The 24,432-nt window shown below is 47.6% G+C and overlaps 1 protein-coding gene across 2 annotated transcripts; it reads right to left on the bottom strand.

Moving 5' to 3' along the window:
• Positions 1-210: 210 nt before the first annotated feature.
• LOC139789937 (sperm-associated antigen 4 protein-like) lies at positions 211-6,907 on the bottom strand. 2 transcript variants are annotated; one of them, XM_071731081.1, is made up of 13 exons: positions 5,848-6,907; positions 5,404-5,483; positions 4,868-4,949; positions 4,599-4,669; positions 4,180-4,241; positions 3,990-4,030; positions 3,607-3,706; positions 3,328-3,397; positions 2,697-2,794; positions 1,932-2,099; positions 1,473-1,562; positions 839-1,018; positions 211-447 (listed from the first exon to the last, which is right to left on the bottom strand). In XM_071731081.1, exons 1-12 carry the CDS (start codon positions 5,955-5,957, stop codon positions 890-892), a joined length of 1,101 nt encoding a protein of 366 aa, XP_071587182.1. In that variant the 5' UTR covers positions 5,958-6,907; the 3' UTR covers positions 211-447; positions 839-889. The 2 variants fall into 2 exon arrangements, with proteins under 2 accessions (XP_071587182.1, XP_071587183.1); XM_071731082.1 differs by having other exon boundaries at positions 211-330.
• Positions 6,908-24,432: the final 17,525 nt, after the last annotated feature.

Genomic DNA, 24,432 nt, shown 5'->3' with positions numbered 1-24,432 from the left:
GCTTCCACAAACATGTTAGTATGCAACAAGTTTCCTTCTTTAAATCCAGCTTTGCATGAGAATCACAAAGTCGTTCAGCTTGAGATGGATCTCTGGTGGTCCCCTAGTCCAAACACCACTTAAAACGGGTCCCATTGGAGGAAGCTGCCCAAGGCCTAGTGAAGTAGAGCTTTTGTCACCTAAGGATAAGGAAAAGTCTGAAATACTTCATGCCTTCTTTGCCTCATCTTTATTAATCAGACCTTATCACCAGTCTTGGTTAACATGAGAGGTCCTAGATGACTGGACGCTTGTCAAGAAGGAGGATCCAGGGAAATACAGCCTGGGTGCCTGGAAAAATGATGGAGAGGTTCATCCTGAGTGTGCTCACATGGCAAGGGCAGGACAGCAAGAGTATCCTGAGAGGATGCTATGCTGTCCATTCATCTGCCTGTGATCCCTACAGACCTGTGGGGAAAGGAACAGGGGTTAATAGAGAACATCTCTCATTCTCATTCCATCTCTCAGCCCAGCCCCCAGAGGCAAGGTATCCCCAGAATGGAAGGGGGCCCTTTAGAGATGCTTTAGAGATGACCACACCCAAGAACTGCCAGGCTCTGATGACCACTTCCAGAGTTGAGGTGGGGGAGCAGCCCTCGTGCCAAAGGATTTCATCGAGGAACTTAGGCAAGGAAAGGCTACATGAGAGTCATCTCCTTTTGCTCTTCATCATCTCTGCCAGTGATGGGCAGAGAGCAGAAAGCCCGAAGAAGGCCCCAGACTGTGAAAGGCAGAAGTTGGCAGTTTTGAGAGGAACTCTGAAATGGCACTGCTCTGCACCAAACAAACAGCCACCAACCTCTGCACTGTTTCTCCATGACGGAAGGCCCCCACTTGTTGCTGTTGTTGCCTAACTCATGGCTTTCCTTCCCACACTCTTCCCATGCACCTGCACTCGATAGATGCAGGTATATCTTGGTTTTCCCCAGTTGCTCCGTACGTCAAGTTGCAGAAACCGAAAGGCTCCGGGGATCCCAAGCTGCAAAGAAATCACATAAAAAAGCAGTGTCATTCCTGGGGTGCAGAGAGGGAGAGCAGGGTCTGCACATCTTCCTCTCCCAGCTGAGCTCCTGTTCTGGGATCACCTCCCACCCCAGATGGACAGGCAGTTTCTCCCTCCTTCCTTTCTCCCACCCAGGTAGCCAAGGAGCCCTGTGTCTGGCCTCAGAAAATGTGCCAGGCAGCTGTGGAAGCCTGAAGTTTGCAGGTGCTGGGGCAAGGTGCTTGGGCATCCTCCCTGCCACTGTCTGCCTGGTGGGTGCAGCCAGGCAGTGCCAGGGACCCAAGCAGTTGTGGGGCCACTGCAGCCTTATTTTTGCTTTTGCCAGCCTGCCAGATGCCACATGGTCCTACCAATGTTTCTCTAGGCTGTGGCTGGGCCTGGCAAAGCAGCATTTCTGCCCTGGCCTCTTGCCCACACCCACTTGCTGCACCTGCAGAGGGAAGGTCTGGGTCAGCTCCTCCTGCATGGCATAGGTGAATGTGCCCAGCAGAGTTTTGTCCTTGCCTTCCTCATCCAGTCCCTTGGAGATAAAGCATAGGAGAGCAGGTGAGGCTCCACTTGACCACAAGGAAATGCCAGTGCCAGATCCAGGCCTGTCATCTGCACCACACCCCTGCTGCTCCAGTGCAGTCTGGCATAGGATGTAGGAGGGCTGAGTCTCCTCCTTGTGTATTGCTCAGGGCCCCCGTAGGGCCGGGCCAAAACGCTCTAAGCAAGTGTTGGGAAGGGTGACACTACCCGGAGTGTCCCTTGACGTGTCCCCTTAGGGAAGGGAAGGGCAGTGCTTGAGAGCACATGGATCTCAGCAGACATGCAGAGAGCACCAAGTCCCTGTTACAGCTTTTCCCCATGGGCAGCTCCCAGCCCCCAGTGCCTGGCAGAGACTTACATAGACACTGAAATCTCGGGGGGCACTACCACGAATCCCTGGTGGAGCAGCTGTGCTGGAGGTGTGCTGTAAGGTGATGGCCATCGGCTGTATTTGTACAGGCAACCGGATGAGCACCTCGGTCTCAGTCCCCTGGAAAGGCCAGCAGTATCCCGGGGAGAAGTCCGGCTGAAAGCAGAGGGCAAGAACAATGAAGAGGCGGGTGTGATGGGGGCCACGGCGCATGCCTGCAGCCAGAGCACAGGAGGCACTGTGTCCATGGGCTCTGCTTATACTCAAAATGAATCCCATGTTGGGAAGCGGACAGAAGTGCCTGGACATCTTCCCAGCCCACGAAAAGGAAGAGAGGAAAACCTTCCAGCCAGGGGGAAGCATCTTATACCCTGTCCTGGAGTCAGGGCTTTCAAGAAACCTCTTTTTTGGCCAGCAGCTTTGCAACCTCCCCTGCCCCTTTGGAAAAGGGACAGTCAGAGCTGTGGCAGGGAAATGGGTCACTGCAACACCCAGGAGTGAGCAGGTACAGTGAGCAGGAAGCTCAGCTCAGCTCAGCTCAGCTCAGCTCAGCTTACTCAGCTCAGACCCCTTCTGAGAGCAGATTTTCCTTTCCAGAGGGACAAGCCCGGTGAGAGACCACAGGTGCCAGGCATCACACCAGTGCCATGCCCTTGAGCAATGCCACTGGCCTGAGGGGGATGCCCCAGTGCTTGCCCCCAGTTTTTATCTAAGTGGGAAGAGAAGCAGCAGTGATGGTTTCTGCTACTGTACCTGCACAAAGGTGTCCTGGACTGGGACAGTACACCGGAGCCCAAGCACCCTGCACAGCCATGAAGTGCTGGACAATCTCTGCAGATCAACGCAAGCCCCTGAAAGAAGAGAGTAGCTGAGTGTGAGCTGAGCCACACTCAGAGGACCAACTTCTAAGGCTTCCTGCCAGCCCTACACAGACCACAGCACCCAGCACCCCTGTGGTGCCCCAGGACAAGGAGGGGATCCCAGTGCCTGGTGATGGCATCTCAGCCACACAAAGAGAAGGTCTGTGGGTGCTGGGAGATGGCTGCACAGGAATGGCAGCAGACCCAAGCAAAGGCCCTGATGCACAGACAGCAGAGGGTAACTCAGCCATACACTTTTGTTCCCCAGGAAAGGTCCACAGCCCAGGAGAGGGCAGAAATGCTGCCAGGGGGATGGCCAGGGCACCAGTGTGGGGTCTGACAGCAGAGCTGGGGTGGGCCCAAGGGACCTGCTCTGCCACAGCCCTGCTCTTGGGCCCTGTAGTTTGGTTCCCACCTCCTTCTGCCTCAGAGAGCAGAGTCTGTAGCACAGGCTGCTCTCAGGAATGCCAAGCAGGAGCCAAGTGAGAAAGAGCCACCTGCCTGGACCTGAGCTTTGACCATACCTGCACTTTTCAGAGCCCAGTCAGAAATCCACGTGGTTGCAGACATGGCCTCTTGCATTTCCTGAGCTTCCTAGGAAAGACACAAATGAACAGGGGAAACACAGCCACTTCAGGCCTGGCCAGGAGAAGGGGCTTTACATAGTAGAAGCTCAACCAGCAGCACCTGGCAAGGGAGGGATGTGTGGGCTGAGTGGAAAAAGCCCCCACACCAACTGGCCCAAGAAGGGTGTGCAGGGTCCTGTTCTTATCTCTGCCCCCTTTGCCAAAGTGGAGCATCACCTTCTTCATAGCAATGATCTCTGCAGCCATGTGTGACACCTCATGCCTCAGCTGTTGCATCTCATGGGGAACATGCTCCTGGCACTCAGTGAGCATGTTCCTGCAGACAGAGAAAAGTAGATCTTGTCAGAGAGCTGCCCAGCCCCTCCTGGAGCCTCCAAGCCCTGGGGGAGCAGGAGGGACAGAGGTGTTGGAGCTCCCTTTTCTTTCCCCACTTTGCAAGTGCTTCTCTCCCCCTCCAGGTTTAGCAAAAGGCCCTGGCCCCAGCAGGAGCTAAAGACAAAAGGCCTGGGAGCTGTGCAAGTGAGTGCAAAAAGCAAGGGAGTGCCTGCTGGTGCCCCACCAAAGGTGCTGCCAGTATGGAGAGAGGAGAGGCCTCTTACCCTGGGGACTTCCACTGAGCTTCAGGATGTTGCATCAGCATCTGAAAGAGAAAGGCTCTCTGAGCTCCACAGCTTTCCATAGCCAGCTGCTGCCACTTCTCTGGGTCACCCTCTGGGATCAGAAGACGAGGCTATTCACCCACCCACCGCCAGCACTTCTCCTTTGCAGGACTTTCCTTGGGCCACTGACCTCTGCCAAATCCTTTGCCTGCAGCCTCCACATCAGCAGCAAGGCCTCGCAGCAGGCACCAGCTGTAATTCCCAGCACAGAGAGAGATTTACTTGACTGGGGTCTAACAGTCCCTGTAGCCACAGACACCTCCTGCACCGGGGTGGCAAGGGGCTGAATGAGGACACGGGGAGGGGGTGCAGAGTGAGGTCACAGTTCCAGGCTGGGAGACTCTTTCCTCAGGGCTCTGCACAGCCCTGGTTCCCAGGTGTGCTTTGCACCCCACAGCTACGCCCCATTTCCCCTGCGTGCACTGAGCATCTCATGACCCACAAAGGGGGCAGCTGGAAGGGCCCCACAGATCCTCCAGAACCTCTTCCTTATGCTGAAACTCACACCTTGCACCTCTGTGTGTCTGCTGACAGCAGGCCAGCACTCACCGAGAATACTTAGGCTTATCAAAAAGAGGATTGTCAAGCACCTCTTCTTTTTCAGGAGGATCATCTCTTTCCTGAAAAAGAGCAAGTCCTGGTGTCAGCAGTGCTCAAGGGCAGAGTCCTGCGCAGGGGCACTGCCTCAAGCTGAAAAGCCCCAGTTTTCAGAGGAGTCAGGGGGCCTCCTGCTGGGGAGCACCTCCAGCTTCCCCTTGCTCGCCTTCACCCACTGGCACCCCCCATATCCATGGCTGCTCTGAACATGTTGTACGCACAGGGTGGAGATGGCTGTGCTGAGGCATCTCTGGAGGGAGAGCACGGCCATTGTTAGGATGCATGCCACGCTGAAGACCAGCCCTGAGCAAAGAAAGCAGAGAAAAGCCTGAGGACCCTTCTTGAGGACTCCCATCAGGGCATGTGCCAGACCCCTGCGTGGAGGCAGATGCTGGTCCTATGAACTCCACCCCTGTGGGGCAGGGCCAGGTTTATACCTTGGAGAGGGGAGCAGCTGGGTGCTCCATGTCAGAAGGGATGGGAGGGCCAGGGAGCAACCCCTAACTGGCAGGGCACAAAGGAAGCTGGCACAAGGCTTTAGAATCTCAGACACTACTACCATGTTGGCGTGCCCGTGACTGCTACAGTATTCCACAGACTCATGGCCCTGGCAGCCAGCTCCCCATGTTCACACAGGCAAGGTGGCTTCAGGCCTCCCTTGGGCCACGACGAGGCTGGTTCTGCAGGGCCATGGGTCCTGACTGAGCCAGGAAGGCTCATGGTTCAAATGTGGGCTGACAGGAAGCCATAAACTTACACTGATATCTTCCTGTGGTGTGGATGGACACTGCTGGCCCTTCCCACCTGGTCCCCTGCTCTTCCGGAGAGGGGGTGCGCCTATGGGGGAAAAAAGAGGGAGCACGGCTTTTCACCATCTCCATGCTATGCATGCCAAGGCCATGGCCACAATACAGGCTCCCAGAGGAAGCCTGCCAGGAGATGGCCCCCTTGTGGTGGGACAGGGGAGCAGAAGAGCAGCAGAGTGGGATGGCACAGCAGCTTCTCACCATCTGTCCCCTGACCCAAACAGCACCAACCTCACCCTAGAAGCTGCCCACTCATGGCAGGTTTCCCAAGCTCTGGCACCGCTGAGCTGCCCACAGTGCTTGCAGCTTCTCCATTGTGCCCCCCCAGGACCTCCTTTAGGTTCTGGGGGTCCCACCCCCCCCCTGATGTTCCTGAGAGGAACAAACCCTCGTACCTATTCTGCAGGACCCGAATGGCCCGAGCTGCGTGTTCTTCCGTGTTGCTCCTGGCTCTTCTTGACTGGGCATCACTTTGCATTCTTGCAGGAGCGCTTCTTCTCCTCATTTTGGCAGGAAATGAAGCTTCTCTGTAAGCTTGTGTGTCTTTCTTCTGCTGCAGGACTGCTGCCTGCCCAGGAGAGGCCACTTGGACCAGCGCCTAAATGGGCTGTTCTGGTGACAGTGCCACAGGCACACAGCCCCAAGGATGCAGGCAGCTCTTTCCAGGCAGGAGGTTGAGAGCACGGTTCTGTGTGGTGGAGGGTGCCAGCCTGCTGGCCCCACGCGGTGTGAGGTCACAGCTGTGACATCACAGAGGGAGCTACCAGGGGGCAGGATGCAGGAAGAGGCACCAGCCGTCCCACTTGACATCGTATTTTACATTTGGGCCCAGCCAGCCTTGGAAACACCTCCATGATTTCCCTGACACTGAGCAGCACTTGCAGAGCCCTGAGGTTTTCTGGCTTCCTCTCTGTGTGTCCTGGAGTGAGGAGGCTGCATGGGTAGGCAGGAGGCTGGGAGGGGGATACAGCAGGGAAAGGAGACCCCAGAGGACACTAATGCCATGCAACATCAAGCTCTGCAATAAAGGCTGGGGTCTGGTCTTCCCAAAGTAGCCATTGCCTGGGGACTGGCTGGGCATCAGTCAGCTGGGGTGAGCCCACCACAGTCTGTGTAGAGAAAGGAGAGTGTTTGTAGCCTGTTGGGGCACCATGGTCCCAGCAGGGGGGCACAGGGTGCCCTGAGGGCACTGGGCATCTGGCATAGCAGCACAAGATTTGGGAGGATTCTGCCTTGCCCCTTGCCTTCCAGGGCCAGCCCTACCATCAGTGTGTCCTCATGGGACAAGAGGGGGTGCTGGCTCTGGGTGATGCCAGGCTGAGGCTGGGGCTGGGGCTGCACAGGGTTCTGGCATGCTCAGTTCTTCTGGCTCCACAGCCTCATGAGAAGCTACAGCCATCAAAGTGTCCCACGCTTGTGCCAAGGGGCAGCTGCATACCCCCATCCTCAGTGAGATACATGCGCATCTGGGATGCCACAGTGGCTCCTTCTGGGGTGGCCCACAGACCCTAGTGAGTCCTCTGGGACGGGCTGGCTTGCAGGCCCCCTCCCGGCTGTGATGAGAGTGACCACCTAGAGGAGGAGAAGGAGTCCTGCTGCACACTCCCTCCCTGACATGCGAGCCAAGGTAGCCAGGCCATGGCAAGAAGGCAGGCCTTGGGAAGCCCCTTGGCCCATGTCCCCATCACACGAGTGGTGAACAGCTCAATTTTAAAATGGACACCAGTCACAACTGGCATTCCTCAAGGAATGGAGGTACTTGGACTGGTGCTGATTAACATCTTTGTTGGTGACGTGGAGAGAAGAGATGCCATCCAGAGGGACCTGGATAGGGTTGAGAGGTGGACTTGAGCAAACCGCATGAAGTTTAGGATTAGGAATCCTAAATTTGGATTAGGAACTAAACTTAGATTTAGGAATCCTGAACATGGATTAGGAACTGGCTGGAGGGCCGGGCCCAGAGAGTGGTGCTGAACGGTGCTGCATCCAGTTGGTGGCTGGTCACTAGTGGTGTCCCCCAGGGATCAGTGTTGGGCCCAGGTCTGTTCAATATCTTTATTGACGATTTAGATGAGGGGATTGAGTCCAACATCAGCAAATTTGCAGATGACACTAAGCTGGGGGGAAGTGTCGATTCGCTGGAAGGCAGGAGGGCTCTGCAGAGGGACCTGGACAGACTGGAGAGTTAGGCTGATTCCAACGGGATGAGGTTCAACACGGCCAAGTGCCGGGTCCTGCACTTTGGCCACAACAACCCCATGGGGAGCTCCAGGCTGGGCACAGAGTGGTTGGAGAGCAGCCAGGCAGAAAGGGACCTGGGAGTCTGGATTGACAGGAAGCTGAACATGAGCCAGCAGTGTGCCCAGGTGGCCAAGAAGGCCAATGGCATCCTGGCCTGTATCAGGAACAGCGTGGCCAGCAGGTCCAAGGAAGTGATTCTTCCCCTGTACTCAGCGCTGGTGAGGCCACACCTCGAGTACTGTGTCCAGTTCTGGGCCCCTCAGTTCAGGAAGGAGATTGAGGTCCTGGAGCAGGTAAAAAAAAAAGCAAGGAGGCTGTGAAGGGACTCCAGCACAAGTCCTGTAAGGAAGGGCTGAGGGAGCTGGGGCTGTTCAGCCTGAAGAAGAGGCGGCTCAGGGGAGACCTCATCACTCTCTACAACTACCTGAAAGGAGGGTGTAGCCAGGTGGGCGTTGGTCTCTTTTCCCAGACAACGTTCAACAAGACAAGAGGGCATGGTCTCAAGTTGTGCCAGGGGAGGTTTAGGTTAGATATTAAAAAGAACTCCTTTACGGAGAGAGCGATCAAACATTGGAATGGGCTGCCCCGGGAAGTGGTGGATTCTCCGTCCCTGGAGATATTTAAAAAGAGACTGGATGTGGCACTTAGTGCCATGGTCTGGTAACTGCAGCAGTAGTGGGTCAAGGGTTGGATTTGATGATCTCTGAGGTCCCTTCCAACCCAGCTGATTCTATGATTCTATGATAAGTTCAACAAGGCCAAATGCAAGGTTCTGCACCTGGGTCAGGGCAATTGCAAACACAAATAAGAATTACTTGGAGACTGGACTGAAAACAGCTATGTCATGGTTTAATACTGGCCCAGCAACTAAACCGAATGACACATGCTCTCTATTAATCCCCCTCTCCTCCCTGATAAGGAAAGGAGAGAGAATAGGGGAGAGAGACTTATGGGTTAGAAACTAAACTACACAACTTTAATGAAACAGTAATGATAAATAGGGAAAAATACTAAATATATACAAATGTACAGGAAAATTGATACCACATTCCTCCCCCCTCTCTCCCAATAACTCTCACGTCACCACCAAGGCTGCAGGGCAGCCCTGGGAAAGTCCAGGATGGACTCCTGGAGTCAGCAGCAGTCGGGAGCTGGAGGCAGGAACACACAGATTCAGGCTGGCAGGGATCAGGACCACAGGGAGATGAACGGACGGAATCCTCCCAGGATGCTGAAGCAAAACAGGGACAGGCAAAGAAGAGAAAAGCAGGAAGGGAAGGAAGGGGTTTGACCCTCATGATGCCTCAAATTTATACAGAGTATGATGTGTATGGGATGCAATACTCTGGTCAATTTTGGCCATCTACCCTGTCCCTTCCTCCCCAAAGGAGGGCTACAGGTGTGACTCCTTTCCTTCCAGAGGGCAAAATGTTGCTCAAAACTGAGCAGTGTCCTTGGTCCTGCACACCAGTCTCTGGCTGTAACTATAAACATCAAGCGTTACCAGTCCTAGAAGCAGACACTGTCTGAGAAACTTGCTGTTAATTTCAGCAAGTGCAGCTACTTAGAAGAGACTTAGCTGAAAGCAAAAGTACAAGACAGAAAACCACCTTTATCCTGGCCCAAACCAGGACAAGCTATGAGGAGAAGGACTGGGTGGTGATGGCTAATGAGACGCTTAACATGAGCCCTCAATGTGCACCTGCATTCCTGAAAGCCAAACCATATCCTGGGCTGCATCAAAAGAAGCATGGCCAGCAGGTCAAGGGAGGTGATTCTCCCTTTCTGTTCTTCTCATGAGACCCCACCTGGAGTACTATGTCCATTTCTGGGTCCCCCAAGATAAGAAGGACATAGAGCTCCTGGAGCAAGTCCAGAGGTGGGCCACAAAGGTGACCAGAGGCATGGAGTACCTCTCCTGTGACAGGCTGAGGGTCAGAGAGCTGCGGTTGCTCAGCCTGGAGAAGAGAATGATCCTTCAGGAAAATCGAGCAGCCATCCAGTACCTGAAATGGCCTACAGGAAAGCGGGAGAGGGACTGTTTACAAGGGCAGGTAATGATAGAAGAAGGGGCAATGACTTTAAACTAGAAGAGGGCAGATTTACATTAGACAGGAGAAAGAAGTTCTTCTGTGAGGGTGGTGAGACACTACAGCAGGTTGCTGAGAGGAATTGTGGACGTCCCCTCCCCAGAAGTGTTCAGGGTTAGGCTGGGTGGAGCTTTGAGCAGTCTGGCCTAGTGGGAGGTGTCACTGCCCACGCCAGGGGGTTGGAACCAGCTCATCTTTAATGTCCCTCTAGGATTCTGTAATTCACCTAGGCGCATCAAAAAGAGGATTATGAAGCGCCTCTCCTTTCTCAGGAGGATGATCTCTTTCCTGAAAAAGAGCAAGTCCTGGTGTTAGCAGTGCTCAAGGGCAGAGCCTTGCACAGGGACATTGACTCTTTCAAGAGAGTGCAGGCAGAGGGATGCTGGAGACAGGCGGATAGCTAGAACTTCCCCACCTTCCAACAAAAACTCATCCAAAGGGTGGCTAGATCCCCTACTTTTATGCTGTGAAGTCACTGTTTCTTCATTCTGTTTATCTGCAGCAGAGACCTGCACGATACTGATGTCCAATCAGAGCCCTTCCTCTGTGGGCTGACAGACAATTTAGAAACACTTGTGTCTTTTGCTTTGCTGAGCCCCTGGAGCAGTCACCAACATGGCTGCTCCCCTGCTCTTTTTTTTTTTTTTTTCTTTTCACCTGAAAGTTCTCCACATGCCAAAGAGCTGGCAGCCATTTTGTGCTTTTGCTATCTGACTCCAGAGTCATTTAATTGTTTTATTACAATAACCTCCCATTCTGCACTGGTACTTACAGTCTAAAGGCTTGATGGACCTGTGGTCTCTACCATGCTGCCATAGCAGAGCTGTCAGGCTGAAGGTCAGCAGTTTCTTACCAGGGTAGCCCTAAGGCAGAAGATCTCCACTGTAATGAGGCTAGGACTTACCAAAAGTTAGCCTGGAGCATGAATGGACCTAGTCTCAGATCTGTCCTACAGAGGTCACTGCAAATCCACTTCTGAGAGAACCGCAGTGCTGTTTCACAGTACCATCACACCGACATCAAATGCAGGCTGAAAGCTCTTTGTCTGCACGCACTATTTATACCTTGTGACTGTTTTTACTGTCACAAATAAAATGTTCCGTGTTTGTCGTAAGGAGATTTCTTGTAAGAGCACGACATTAGCAAACATTCTCTTTTAACTTAATTTTTCTGAGTCAGGAAAAAAAAATACGTAGGATTCCAAGTCACTCTGCATTTTAAAGATGGACCCTGAATTCTAAGTTAGAATAAAATTTGCACAATCTTGAATTTCTGATTTTCTCCTACTTTAAGCAAGCTGGTCCATAGTGTCAAAGATATCTGTGGCATTGTTTCTGTGACTTTTGGTGAAATATTTTTACTGTTTGGTACCACTTCATACTGGTAAAATAAAGTAATTTTTATTACAAAAATGCTAATAGTGCTTTTGAGAAGTAAATTTCAACATTTGGATTAAAACTAAGATGGCATTGTAGCAAAAGGTTCTGCCAAATGTTAGCCCTCACTTCACAGGAATGTGATGATATTTAATAATGGATTTATTTTTCAAAGGAGTGGTTAAGTGTTTATCTGCAGTGCTGGTTTGCAAAGAGTGAAGTGCTTCTTTTCCCATTACACTGTTTTAGGAAGAGTGTGTCTAAAGCACCAAAATAAGCTTAAGAGAAAAATTGTAATTCATGCCTCTGTCTACATCCTACATTAGTCTTTTTAAAATTTAAATGAAAGCAGATCACACAGTCTCAAAGCCAGATTGGAGCCTTCTTGCATTCGATTTATACCTCACTGATTTATGTGTTGATGAAGCCTGAGGTTTAGTTCTGGTGGAACTTTGCAGCTCATGCTTGGAGGGACTATGTGAACTCCATTTTCCCATGCATGAGTCCTGGGATTAGAGCATCACCAACTCTCAGTGGTCAAACTGAAGATACGTGGTAAGGTGTATTTCTGCCTTAAAGAGCCTACAGTCCAGATAGACAAATTCAGCCACAGCAATGTGATGTGAATAGGCATTCAGAGGCCTATTAAAGAACAGACAGAAAATGTATAGCTGATCCCTTGGACATTGATGCTTCCTTCTAGCTGTGATTTATTTTTTCATTCTGCTCCTCTAATACTGCTGCAAACCTCAGTCTGGTTGAAATTCAGGCCATCTGTGATGGTGTCACAGAGCTGACTGGTGCAGTTTGAGGAAACAAATGCCATCCAGAGGAACCTTGAGAGGCTGGAGGAGTGAGCCCATGTCAGGCTCTGAGGTTCAACAAAGCATAGTGCAAGGTCCTGCAGTGGGCCTGGAGCAAACCCTGGTATCAGTACAGGTTGAGGGATGAAGAAAGTGAGAGCAGCCCCGTGGAGAACTGATTTCAGGATAGAGGTAGGTGAAAAATTGGACATGACCAGGCAATGTGCAGTCACAGCCCAAAAAGTCAACCATAACCTGGTCTGTATCTAAAGAAGCATGGCCTACTAGGTCAGGGAAGGTGATTCTCCCCCTCTACTCTGCTCTTACAAGACCCCACCTGGAGTACTGTGTCCAGTTCTGGGGTCCTCAGTACAGGAAAGTCACAGACCTGTTGTAGCAGATCCAGAGGAGGGCCACGAAGATGATCAGAGGGCTGTAACACCTCTCATCCGAGGAAAGGCTGAAAGAGTTGGGGTTGCTCAGCCTGGAGAAGGCTCTGAGAGACCTTATAGCAGCCTTTAAATATATTAAGAAACCTTATGAGAAAAATAAGAAAAATGGAAACAGACATTTTACCCAAGGCCTGTAGCAAGAGGGCAAACCTCATGGTTTTATACTGAAGTTGGGTAGATTTAGACTACATCAGGTTGTGAGACTGCAACAGGTTGCCCAGAGTTGTAGCTGCCCTATCAATGTAAGTGTTCAAGGTTAGGTTTCACAACCTGACCCACTGAAAGATGCCCCTGCCCATGGCAGGGGGTTTGGACTCATGATCTTTCAGGGTCCCTTTGCTATGATTCTGTGATTCTAATGAATAAAGACCACTGGTTGTTGATTAGCTTTACAGTATAGAAAAGCCTGAATGTACAGTGAAGGGTCTTGAAAAAAGATAATTTAATATTGCCACTTTCAAATAAGAAAACATGACATGCAATATTATTTTAATGTGTATGGGCTTACATTAGACATGTATATAATTACTCTTGATTGGATTCTTGAGTGTATATACATGCACACATTGTGTACATACATTCTCTATAGAGATGGGACCTCTTCTTGAAAAAAACAGGTTGTGCCAAATCTCTTGGATGTGAGTAGGAAAGATAAAGATGACACAGGGATTTTAAAAGATTATTAGTATTTAACTTCCATTTCTCTGTGGTCACATTTTCCCACAATTTATGTATCCTTTGGCTATGCAACATTATGTGTTCTCAGAGTTCTCAGAAAATAACCATTTTAGCACATACTACACTTTGCATCTAGCCCAGGAACAAGAGTCTGAATTCTGCTGCACAAGAAATAGTTTATATGAAATTCTGAAAGTCAATACTCTGCCTTCATTACAGGTGTGAATGGGAACCTAGAAATGGAAAGATAGGAGATGCCATTAAGTATCACAGCACTTCTCTGGAGAGCTTGGAAGATACTTCTCATAAAGATAATGTTCACTATATTAGTTTCTCTAACCCTTATATTGTAGAATTTTTATGACAGGGTCATTTTTCCAAGTCAGCTCCATCTTAAATGTCTGAGTGCCAGAGATTATGGTGCTCTTTTAGTCACAGAGCACTGAAAATTAGTAATTTATGCTTTAAATGAAGAGTTTTTAAAATGGAACTTTATGGTCCTTATGGAAGAAAGAAAATACATTACAAAAGCAGCCCAGCAGGAGGATAAGAATATATTTTTAGCAGTGTCAAAGCAAATGGATAGAAAAGTACCTAAATCACTTACAGATTGAGACTGCCAGGCTCACAGAAGTTAATGAAGTACATAGGCATATCACAGAGTAGAATTTTGTGTAGTATAAGAAATAATACGTAAAACCCCAGCAGTTAACATTCAAAAGCTAAAGTGACTTAGATAAATTTTCAAGTTCATTACATGAGTGTTTGGTTTCATGCTGTTGCCTAGAAGTCTTGGGAATTACTTCCCACCATGGCCTGTGAGATTATACCTTAAGATACCTGTAGAAATCTGCAAATAGAACCACAGAATATCTGGGATGTTGCGTTGGAAGGAACATTTAAAGTTCATCTATTCCAACCTCCTGTAGTGGGCAAGGACGTCTTTAACTAGATCAGCCTGACCTTGAATGCCTCCAAGTATGGGTCCTCTACCACCACCACTCTGTGCAATGCATTGCAGTGTTTCACCACCCTCATGGTAAAGAACTTCTTCTTAATGTCTAATTTAAATGTACCCTGCTATAACTAAAGCCCATTACCACTTGTCTTATTGCTACACACCACTGTAAACACTAAATAGAAACTAAAATAGTGGGACCTAATCTGGAATAATTGCTGTAATGGAAACATATTGAACCACAGCCTCCAGGACTGAAAAATTACAAAATTTTGAGATAATGGGTTTCTAAAAGTTTATTGTACTCAAAAAATTATTATAAAAGGAAGCACATGTCTACAATCAGCATCTTTACAGAAACCACATTTATGTTAATGTTAAATTAAAATTAAAAATACTCCACATTTACTTAGGCGACACTAAATAAGCCATAGCTTACTAATTCATTTAGATGCATGTGTTGACTTTTATCACTTCCTGGACACTTTGTACCCCTAACAGCAGTGAAGCATGTGTCCTCTTTTTACTATTATCTGTTTTGGGTCCTTTTACCAAGAGCAAAGTAGTATACTAGGGAATTAGCAACAGCTACACTTAGTTAACTTTTAGGGAAGGAAAAGATATTGCAAACAAATAATTCAAAGACACACTAAGATACTATAAAAGTGTAAAATTTATACCGTCCCCTTTTTGTCATAAACCAGTCTTTACACTTCTTTACTTGGTAATGAATGTGTGGGCAGTTTATTTCATATGGCTGAGATAGTTCTGCTTCATTCTGAAATCCCTGGGACTGGTTTCACTTAACCACAGGCCAGTGAACTGAAGGACCTGATGATATGGCAGTGATTGTCTGTCATGCCATGACTTAGGTCCATCAGACACTTGTTAGTCACTGAAGTTAGCAGAAGGGCTTTCTGGGGTTTCATAGATTAACCCCTTGGTTTAGCCAGTAAAGTGTTCCACCTGAATTCCTCAATACACTAATAACTACTAGGACAGTGTTCTATTTGCCTGGTTTAGAGAGAGAGAAACTTTATCAGGTGGTCAGTACCTCCAGGCTAAAGTGATAGCTCTGTAGAAGAACTCAGGTTTGCCTCGGACCTGGTCTTGTATTCCACAGTCCTGTTCCAGTGTGCATAGGTTTTACCAGCCTTATATTTAAGTTGTATGTATTTTAACTGCTTCCACAAACATGTTAGTATGCAACAAGTTTCCTTCTTTAAATCCAGCTTTGCATGTGAATCACAAAGTACCTATTCTGCAGGACCCGAATGGCCCGAGCTGCGTGTTCTTCTGTGTTGCTCCTGGCTCTTCTTGACTGGGCATCACTTTGCATTCTTGCAGGAGCGCTTCTTCTCCTCATTTTGGCAGGAAATGAAGCTTCTCTGTAAGCTTGTGTGTCTTTCTTCTGCTGCAGGACTGCTGCCTGCCCAGGAGAGACCACTTGGACCAGCGCCTAAATGGGCTGTTCTGGTGACAGTGCCACAGGCACACAGCCCCAAGGATGCAGGCAGCTCTTTCCAGGCAGCTCTTTCCATGGTTCTGTGTGGTGGAGGGTGCCAGCCTGCTGGCCCCACGCGGTGTGAGGTCACAGCTGTGACATCACAGAGGGAGCTACCAGGGGGCAGGATGCAGGAAGAGGCACCAGCCGTCCCACTTGACATTGTATTTTGCATTTGGGCCCAGCCAGCCTTGGAAACACCTCCATGATTTCCCTGACGCTGAGCAGCACTTGCAGAGCCCTGAGGCTTCCTGGGTTCCTCTCTGTGTGTCCTGGAATGAGGAGGCTGCATGGGTGGCAGGGAGGCTGCAGGACGCTGGGAGGGGGATACAGCAGGGAAAAGAGCCCCAGAGGACCCTAGGGCTGTTTAATGCTCTGCAATAAAGGCTGGGCTTTTGGTCTTCCCAAAGTAGCCCTTGCCTGGGGACTGGCTGGGCATTGGTCAGCTGGGGAGACCACACTTTAAGAATCTTACACTCATAAAACTCATTAAATGTGAAGATATGTATATGCAGGTTACAGGAACAAGGCTAGGAATATGAATGTGTACTCTTGTGAGAATGTCAGGAAAGTTGGCATTTTGACAAGAACCTGTAGACATCTTTCTTTTTTAAAATGTATGTCTAAATACAAACTTTGGAGAATACTATGTGACTAGCCTGTTATCTGGATCTTAATTTAACCTCAATAAGGACTACAGGAATCTTTACCTGCTCCAAGTTGGGAAATACTCTTTCAGAAGTATATTCAAAAGTGCAGAAGCAGAAGAAATGAGAGAAATTAATTCTGACCATGAAATACTTGATCCTAGGAAACTAACTAACAGGGGGAAAAGGACTCTAGCTTATAAGTTGAAGGGGCTGATAAGGAGGGCTTTAAACTAGGGGGATGGGGTTGAAACTGGGCTCTCCAGAAAGGAGCCTAAGGGTGGACTACCGGAGATAAGAGCCAAACCAGCAGCCCAGCTGAAGTGCATGCACACCTATGCACGCAGCATGGGCAACAAACAAGAGGAGCTGGAAGCCATCGTGCAGCAGGAAAGCTGGGATGTAGTCGCTATCACGGAAACGTGGTGGGATGACTCCCATGACTGGAGTGCTGCCATGGGTGGCTACAGGCTCTTCAGAAGGGACAGGAAGGGTAGGAGAGGCGGAGGGGTAGCCCTATATGTTAGAGAGTCTCTTGACACTGTAGAAGTTGAGGTCAGCAATAACAAGGTGGAGTGCCTGTGGATTAGAATCAGAGGGAAGGCCAACAAGGCTGATATCCTGGTGGGAGTCTGTTACAGACCACCCAATCAGGATGATGAGGATGATGAATTATTCTACAGGCAGCTGGCCGATGTTTCAAAATCGTCATCCCTTGTCCTCGTGGGTGACTTTAACCTACCAGACATCTGCTGGGAACTCCACACCGCAGAGAGGAGGCAGTCTAGAAGATTCCTAGAGTGTATAGAGGATAATTTCCTGCTCCAACTAGTAAATGAGCCCACCAGGGATGGAGCCCCCCTTGACCTTCTTTTCACAAACAGAGAGGGGTTGGGGGGGGGATGTGGTGGTCGGTGGACGCCTGGGACTTAGCGATCATGAAATAACAGCGTTTTCAATATTCAGGGATACAAGGAGGGTCATCAATAAAACCTCTACGTTGGACTTCCGGAGGGCAGATTTTGGCCTATTCAGAAGACTAGTCCAGAGTATACCCTGGGATACAGCGCTTGAAAACAAAGGGGTCCAGGAGGGATGGACCTACTTCAAGGAGCAAATTTTGAAAGCACAGGAGCAGGCTGTCCCAGTGTGCCGAAAGGCAAGCCGGTGGGGAAGATGACCGGTCTGGCTGAACTGGGAGACTTTGAAAGAAATTAGGGTTAAGAAGAGGGCCTACCAATTATGGAAAAAAGAGCTAACTACTAAGGAGGAATTTAGGAACATAGTTAGGTCATGTAGAAAGAAAATTAGAGAGACAAAGGCACAACGTGAACTGAATCTCGCCACCTCTGTGAAGGATAACAAAAAGTCCTTCTACAGATACATCAACAGCAAAAGAAGGGGCAAGGAAAACATCCATTCTTTACTGGACACAGGTGGGAATATAGTTGTCAAAGATGAAGAAAAGGCTGAGGTATTTAACACCTTCTTTACCTCAGTTTTCAACAGAAAGACAGGTTATCCTGAGGACAGATGGCTTCTGGAGCTTACAGAAGGTGACAAGAATCTAAATAGCCCCCCTGTAATCCAGAAGGAAACAGTCAGTGACCTATTGAACTGCTTGGATCCTCACAAGTCTATGGGACCAGATGGGATCCACTCAAGGCTGATGAGAGAGCTGGCAGAAGAGCTCGCCAAGCCTCTATCATCTACCAACAGTCCTGGCTCACTGGGGACATCCCAGATGATTGGAAGTTGGCGAATGTCACACCAATCCACAAAAAGGGCCGGAAGGAGGACCCAGGAAACTACAGGCCTGTCAGCCTGACCTCAGTGCCAGGCAGGGTTATGGAACAGATCATCCTGGGGGCAATCACACAGCACCTGCAGGATGGGCAAGGGATTAGACCCAGCCAGCACGGGTTTAGAAAGGGCAGGTCCTGCCTGACCAACCTGATCTCCTTTTATGATCAGGTGACCCGCCTGGTGGATGAGGGGAAGGCTGTGGATGTGGTCTACCTGGACTTCAGCAAAGCCTTCGACACCGTCTCCCACAGAATTCTCCTGAAAAAGCTGTCAGGCCACAGCTTGGACAGGAGCACCCTGTGCTGGGTTAGGAACTGGCTGGAGGGCTGGGCCCAGAGAGTGGTGCTGAACGGGGCTGCATCCAGTTGGTGGCCGGTCACCAGTGGTGTCCCCCAGGGATCAGTGTTGGGCCCGGTTCTGTTTAATATCTTCATTGATGATTTAGATGAGGCGATTGAGTCCTTCATCAGCAAATTCACAGATGACACTAAGCTGGGGTGAGGTGTCAATCGGCTGGAAGGCAGGAGGGCTCTGCAGAGGGACCTGGACAGACTGGAGAGTTGGGCTGATTCCAATGGGATGAGGTTCAACAAGGCCAAGTGCCGGGTCCTGCACTTTGGCCACAACCCCATGGGGAGCTCCAGGCTGGGGACAGAGCAGGCAGGCAGAAAGGGACCTGGGAGTCTGGATTGACAGGAAGCTGAACATGAGCCAGCAGTGTGCCCAGGTGGCCAAGAAGGCCAATGGCATCCTGGCCTGTATCAAGAACAGTGTCGCCAGCAGGTCCAAGGAAGTGATTCTGCCCCTGTACTCAGCACTGGTGAGACCACACCTCGAGTCCTGTGTCCAGTTCTGGGCCCCTCAGTTCAGGAAGGATATCGAGGTCCTAGAGCAGGTCCAAAGGAGGGCAACCGGGCTGGTGAAAAGACTCGAGCACAGACTCTATGAAGAGAGGCTGAGGGAGCTGGGGCTGTTCAGCCTGAAGAAGAGGCGGCTCAGGGGAGACCTCATCACTCTCTACAACTACCTGAAAGGAGGGAGTAGCCAGGTGGGCGTTGGTCTCTTTTCCCAGACAACTTTCAACAAGACAAGAGGGCATGGTCTTAAGTTGTGCCAGGGGAGGTTTAGGTTAGATATTAGAAAGAATTTCTTTACAGAGAAAGAGTGATCAAACATTGGAATGGGCTGCCCAGGGAAGTAGTGGACTCTCCGTCCCTGGATATATTTAAAAAGAGACTGGATATGGCACTCAGTGCCATGGTCTGGTAACTGCAGCAGTAGTGGGTCAAGGGTTGGACTTGATGATCTCCGAGGTCCCTTCCAACCCAGCCAATTCTATGATTCTATGATATTAATTTAAAATTGCACATCTTCCCATGGTGGACTCATACTAAACAATGAAAATACGGAAACCAAGGTGATTTTTGTAAAGATTTCGTAGAAAGTAGAAAGCCAAGACACCTTTCATTTCAGTTTTAATATTGACTGGATAAGCCTAAGAAAGATTATTATTTATAATGAGGATAAACCACCAATAATTTTCATTTTAGAACCTTCAATTTTCTCATCTACCAGACTAGATGATACAACATCACTAATTGCAGTCATCTAGATGGTCAAACATCTCTCTTACTGTACTTAATCACTGGAAAGGTGACTGGTTATCTCAAATCAGATTACTGAAGCGACAGTCCACTCTTGTTCTCCCTTCTTTGGTTTGGGACACACAGCATATGACCACAGTCACACTGGACAAATTTTAGACAGTGTGAAAGGATCATAAGAACTTTGTCCTGCTGTCAGAAGGCAGAATTCTGATTATTTGGGGTCACGTCCAGCGGTGAGCATGTCTTCTCTGAAAGACAATATGGAATTTTAAAAATGGTTTGGTGGGGGGCCCACATCCATGAAGCTGTTGCTGTAACATGTATAGTGTTACCACAAGAAGTCCATTGCCCAGAAAGGAGCAAAAGATCTCTCTGTAAGTAGCCATGCATGTATGTGTTGCATATGCAGCGTGAGTTGTTCAACATCTAATTAAGAACCTACATTTTAATCTGTTTTCCACCAGTATTTTCTGAATTACATGCGTGCCTTGGATGGAAATCCCAAGGTACTATAGAGATGAAAGCCAACTACATATGTGTAAGTCTCTATTATAGGGTATGAAGTATAATTCCACATTAAAAATCCATGCTGAAGTGAGTAGGTGCAGAAACAAAAGTAGTGTAAAATTTGCAGTTCTATGTGCATACCACAGAAGTGATTAATAAAATGCTTACTCTCCCAAACAAGAAAAGTGACTTTCAACACTGCACTTATCAGCTGTTCAATCTTAAATTACTGAGGCCTACAAAAGAAATCACTAATATCGTAAGATCTTACTGGAGGACAAACAAATGGTAGTTCCACTTTATCACAGCATTTTCTTCTAAGGTTTCTGTGGGAAATTTCCTTCTTTGCTTTTCACTTCAGCCTCAATTCACATCCTCCCTATAATGCTATTTCTAGGAGCATCAGTCATCACTAAATACTAGAGAATGGAATGGATGTCAGGACAGTTCTGCCTTCTCTGAATGCAAACTAGGCAGGTTTGGTTTACTATCATTTGGTCCACATCCAGCTCAATCTGACTTGAAATTCTGTTCTGGCATGAAGACTGAGGTTCCCAGTCAAATGCAGTCCCTCTGTTCTCTCCACCTATTTCTTGATGTAGTGATGTTCACATTTTGTGACTTGAACCTCGGTGTTTGAAATACCTAGTGAAAAGTGTCAGTTAACTATTGGTATATGACTATGTTAGCTACAGGGAATTGCTGCCATAAAAATTCTCTCTGTTTATATCTTTATGAGTCGAAAAATTTATTCTACTGATCAGTTTCAGTTCCAGATTCTTGTGTATTGTAGGAATTTAGAATTCCTGTGCAATTATTTTTCCTCCATTAATTTTAGTTTCTGACCTTAAAAAATAGCATAATATGCTGTTTGTATTGCAAACTAATTTCATTCTTCTAAAACAGTTCTGCACTTATGTTCATACCATATACAGATTTTAGTTAAATGGCTCTTGTTTACCAGGAGCAGTTTTGTCTGTGTAAGAATAGTGGAGAGTAAAACTCAGTTTCTTTAGGGACTTAAGTAGATTCTGTATATTTTTAAATATTTATTCCATGGACAGCTTTTTATGCACCTGCCAGTTTACCTTTAAAAATTTAAATGTTCTTTATACAACACATCCCATTGCAGCATGAGTTGTTGCAGGTGCAGGGAGAGGAACTCATTTGTTGTGTTAGCACTTAGGCCACAACAGCCTCCATCAGGGCTATAGGCTTGGGGAGGAGTGGCTGGAGAGCTCTCAGCAGGGAGGGACCTGAGGGTGCTGACTGACAGATGGCTGAGCATGAGCCAAGTGTGCCAGGTGGCCAAGAAGGCAAACAGCATCCTGGCCTGTATCAGGAAAAATGTGATCAGGAGGAAGGTGATCTTACCCTTGTACTCAGCCTTGGTGAGACTGCACCTCGAGTGCTGTGTGTGGTTTTGGGCACCATAGTGTAGAAAGGACATTGAAGTGCTGGAGAGGATGCAGAGAAAGGCAACCAGGCTGATGTGGAGTCTGGAGAACAGGTCTTATGAGAGGCTGAAGGAGATGGAGCTGCTCAGCCTGGGGAAGAGGAGGCTGAGGGGAGACCTCATCACTCTCTATATCTACCTGAAAGGAGGCTATAGTAAGGCAGGTGTTGGCCTCTTCTCCCTAGTGACAAGTGATAGGACAAGAGGAAATGGCTTCAACTTGCACAGGGTTCAGGTTAAATATTATGAAAAATTTCTTCACTGAAAGAGTGTAGCATTGAAACTGGTTGCCCAGTGAGGTGGTTGAGTGGCCGTTCCTGGGGGTATTAAAAAATGGGTAGATGTGGTGCTTCAGGAGATGATTTAGTGGTTAGGGTGGTGCTGGATTTGATGATCTTGACGGTCCTTTCTAACCAGGATTTGATGATCTTGACGGTCCTTTCTAACCATGGTGATTCTATGGTTCTGTGATCTCTAGATTCTGTTGGAAGCTTTGGAAATGTTAGCAACATGCCTTTAATAGTATTTAGTGTATTACGAAGGAGAGAAGTATATTGCCTTGTTGTATCAAATAAAACCCACTACACAAAAGTATTATTTATGAAGTCCAGACACAGAAATGGGAAATAGAAGTACATAGAAAACAAAGCTCTGTGGCCCTGTGTGTCAAGATGATGTCAGACAGCCCTCCTTAGTTGAAACCTGTGACTTATGATTGGAAAAATGAAGAAAAAGAACTGATCCCAGAATTCACACTCACAACACCTGATTTGTTCCTCCAGACTTCTGTCCTCCAGACCCGACCTGCTCTTCTGCAGCTTCATACAAAACAGAAAGAGGTATCAGTCCTGAAATGCTGGACCACAGATGATGGGAAACAGAGCACCCTTGCAGAGCTCCTTCTCACCAGGGAGCCTGTCTATACTCAGATGGGGAGGTTGTTCAAGACTTGCTTTTGCAGCAAAACCAGGAAAACCAAATTCTGTGATCTTGGAACATATTAGTACAAGATGCCTATTAAACATTATATTACTCAAGATGCAATTCAGTGATTATATTTTTTGTCATGTCACTTTACCTATCAAAAATATGGGTCTCAGGTACACAGTAACTGTTAAAATAGATATGAAATGGAAAATATGAAGAAAAATTAAATTAGACAGAAATGGTTAGTTGGCAAGGTGCTTTATCTGTTGCCATAAAAGTATCTTGAAAAGGCTTTTGCATATCTGTCTGCATTTAAGAAGTGACTATTCAAACGTAAGTTCATTTGCCGACCTACTTCTGTTAATTTTCCCTACCCAAGTATTATTCTGTTCTAGCTACTCCCTTGGATTCTCTTTAACTGCCACTGTTGCCTCATTGCCCAAAGAATCATTCAATAAGCCCTCCAAAAATTCCAGTAAACAAAATAACCTCCTCTTCAAGCAGATCCTCTCTTGCCACTGAATAAGCTCTTTTCAGACATCTTTAGCCACTTACCATCTCCTTTCAGGGCACACTCAGAAAGAGGTTTTTTTCTCTAGGACAAACAATACAAGGATTTATATGAGCAGGTGTGTTTTCCAGCATGCCTGGTGGGAACACTCATTTGGACAACAAATCCCCATGGCATAAAGAAACCAGAAGCAGCCTAGAAAGAGACCAGAGTGAACTGCTGGAGGCTCTGTTATTTCAACATCCAATAAGGGGTATAGGGTCAGAGAAAAAGAAAGCAATTTTTTTTCTCAAAAAATGTTTGCAAAAATGCTTCTGTGTTTTGCATTTGTAAATCAAAGATTTACCTTAAAGGCTCAATGTACTATCATGTACCATATAACTATACGTTTCCTTGAAAGGAAACTAACTACAAGATTTAATGGACAAAAACCAGTTCTTACCCTAAAGTCTTGGCTTGGTGACAGAGTAAGTTCACAGATGTTGCTGTGGATTCTGACACAGTTAACCTGAATGTATAATTTTCTGAATCCACTACCTTTATTACATGCATGCTTTTAGCTAGAAGGAGAGAATTTGCAGTAAGAAGAACAACTATAATGTAATAAAGAATAGTAGTTTTCTGAAGGGCTAAGGCATAGGATCATTTTCATCATCAGGATGGATGCTTTATGTGTGGACTCATGTCCACATGGACATGTGCTTTATGAGTACAGACCCATGCTGATGGATATGAACATGCATTACAACAGTGTTACAATAGTTACCCACTAAGAAAGTTTGGCTGTACTCTCTTTTAATATAGCTACTAGTCTTATGTGGTTTATTTTGCTTAAATTTCACTTGGTTCTTCACCACACCAAAAATTAAGGACGATCTTTAGATGGAAGTTGCAGAGTCTAATGTTAACTTCAGTAATATGAGATCTGCACTGTCTTCTTTGGTCTCTGCTAAATGTACTTCTCAGCAGGCTTCACCCATGTCAGTAAAAATTATTATCCTGCATGTAAAGTGATAAATGCTTATCCTGCATTTGCCTTGCGTTTTAGACTGTATTTATCTCAAGGTGGTGCATTTCCAGGATCTCTGCTGAATAACTGAGGCAATTCACTTCCTATATATAAGAATGACTCAATAAACGAAGTAGATTTTTTTTCATGGCTGTCAGGTTTACTTTCTGACAGTATTGTGTTTACTTAAGAATTTATTTAAAGAAAATTTATTGTTTCAAATTAAAATTAGTATTTGGGCTATTTCCTTTTAAAATCAGACATTTTTGCTAGGTAAACCTGTATAAGCCTGCAATGTGAGTGCCACTATTATTACAATGGCTACTGGGTCAGTCCAGGGATAATCCTTGAAATTTTTAGTGATGAGGTCTAATTAAAATTTAATTACTTAGAAAATTCTAGCATATG

Source organism: Heliangelus exortis, chromosome Z (genome assembly GCF_036169615.1).
Source record: "Heliangelus exortis chromosome Z, bHelExo1.hap1, whole genome shotgun sequence".
NCBI lineage: Eukaryota > Metazoa > Chordata > Aves > Apodiformes > Trochilidae > Heliangelus > Heliangelus exortis.
The sequence above is the reverse complement of the archived record's forward strand: the minus strand, read 5'-3'. Positions and strand labels throughout refer to the sequence as shown.

Excerpts from the sequence above, each read along its gene's own strand:
- LOC139789937 (XM_071731081.1), bottom strand. The coding sequence starts at position 5,957 with ATGAGGAGAAGAAGCGCTCCTGCAAGAATGCAAAGTGATGCCCAGTCA. Across the intron at positions 3,398-3,606 it reads AGATCATTGCTATGAAGAAG|GAAGCTCAGGAAATGCAAGA; the intron begins GTGATGCTCCAC and ends TGTCTTTCCTAG. Across the intron at positions 2,795-3,327 it reads CTGGGCTCTGAAAAGTGCAG|GGGCTTGCGTTGATCTGCAG; the intron begins GTATGGTCAAAG and ends CTCTTCTTTCAG.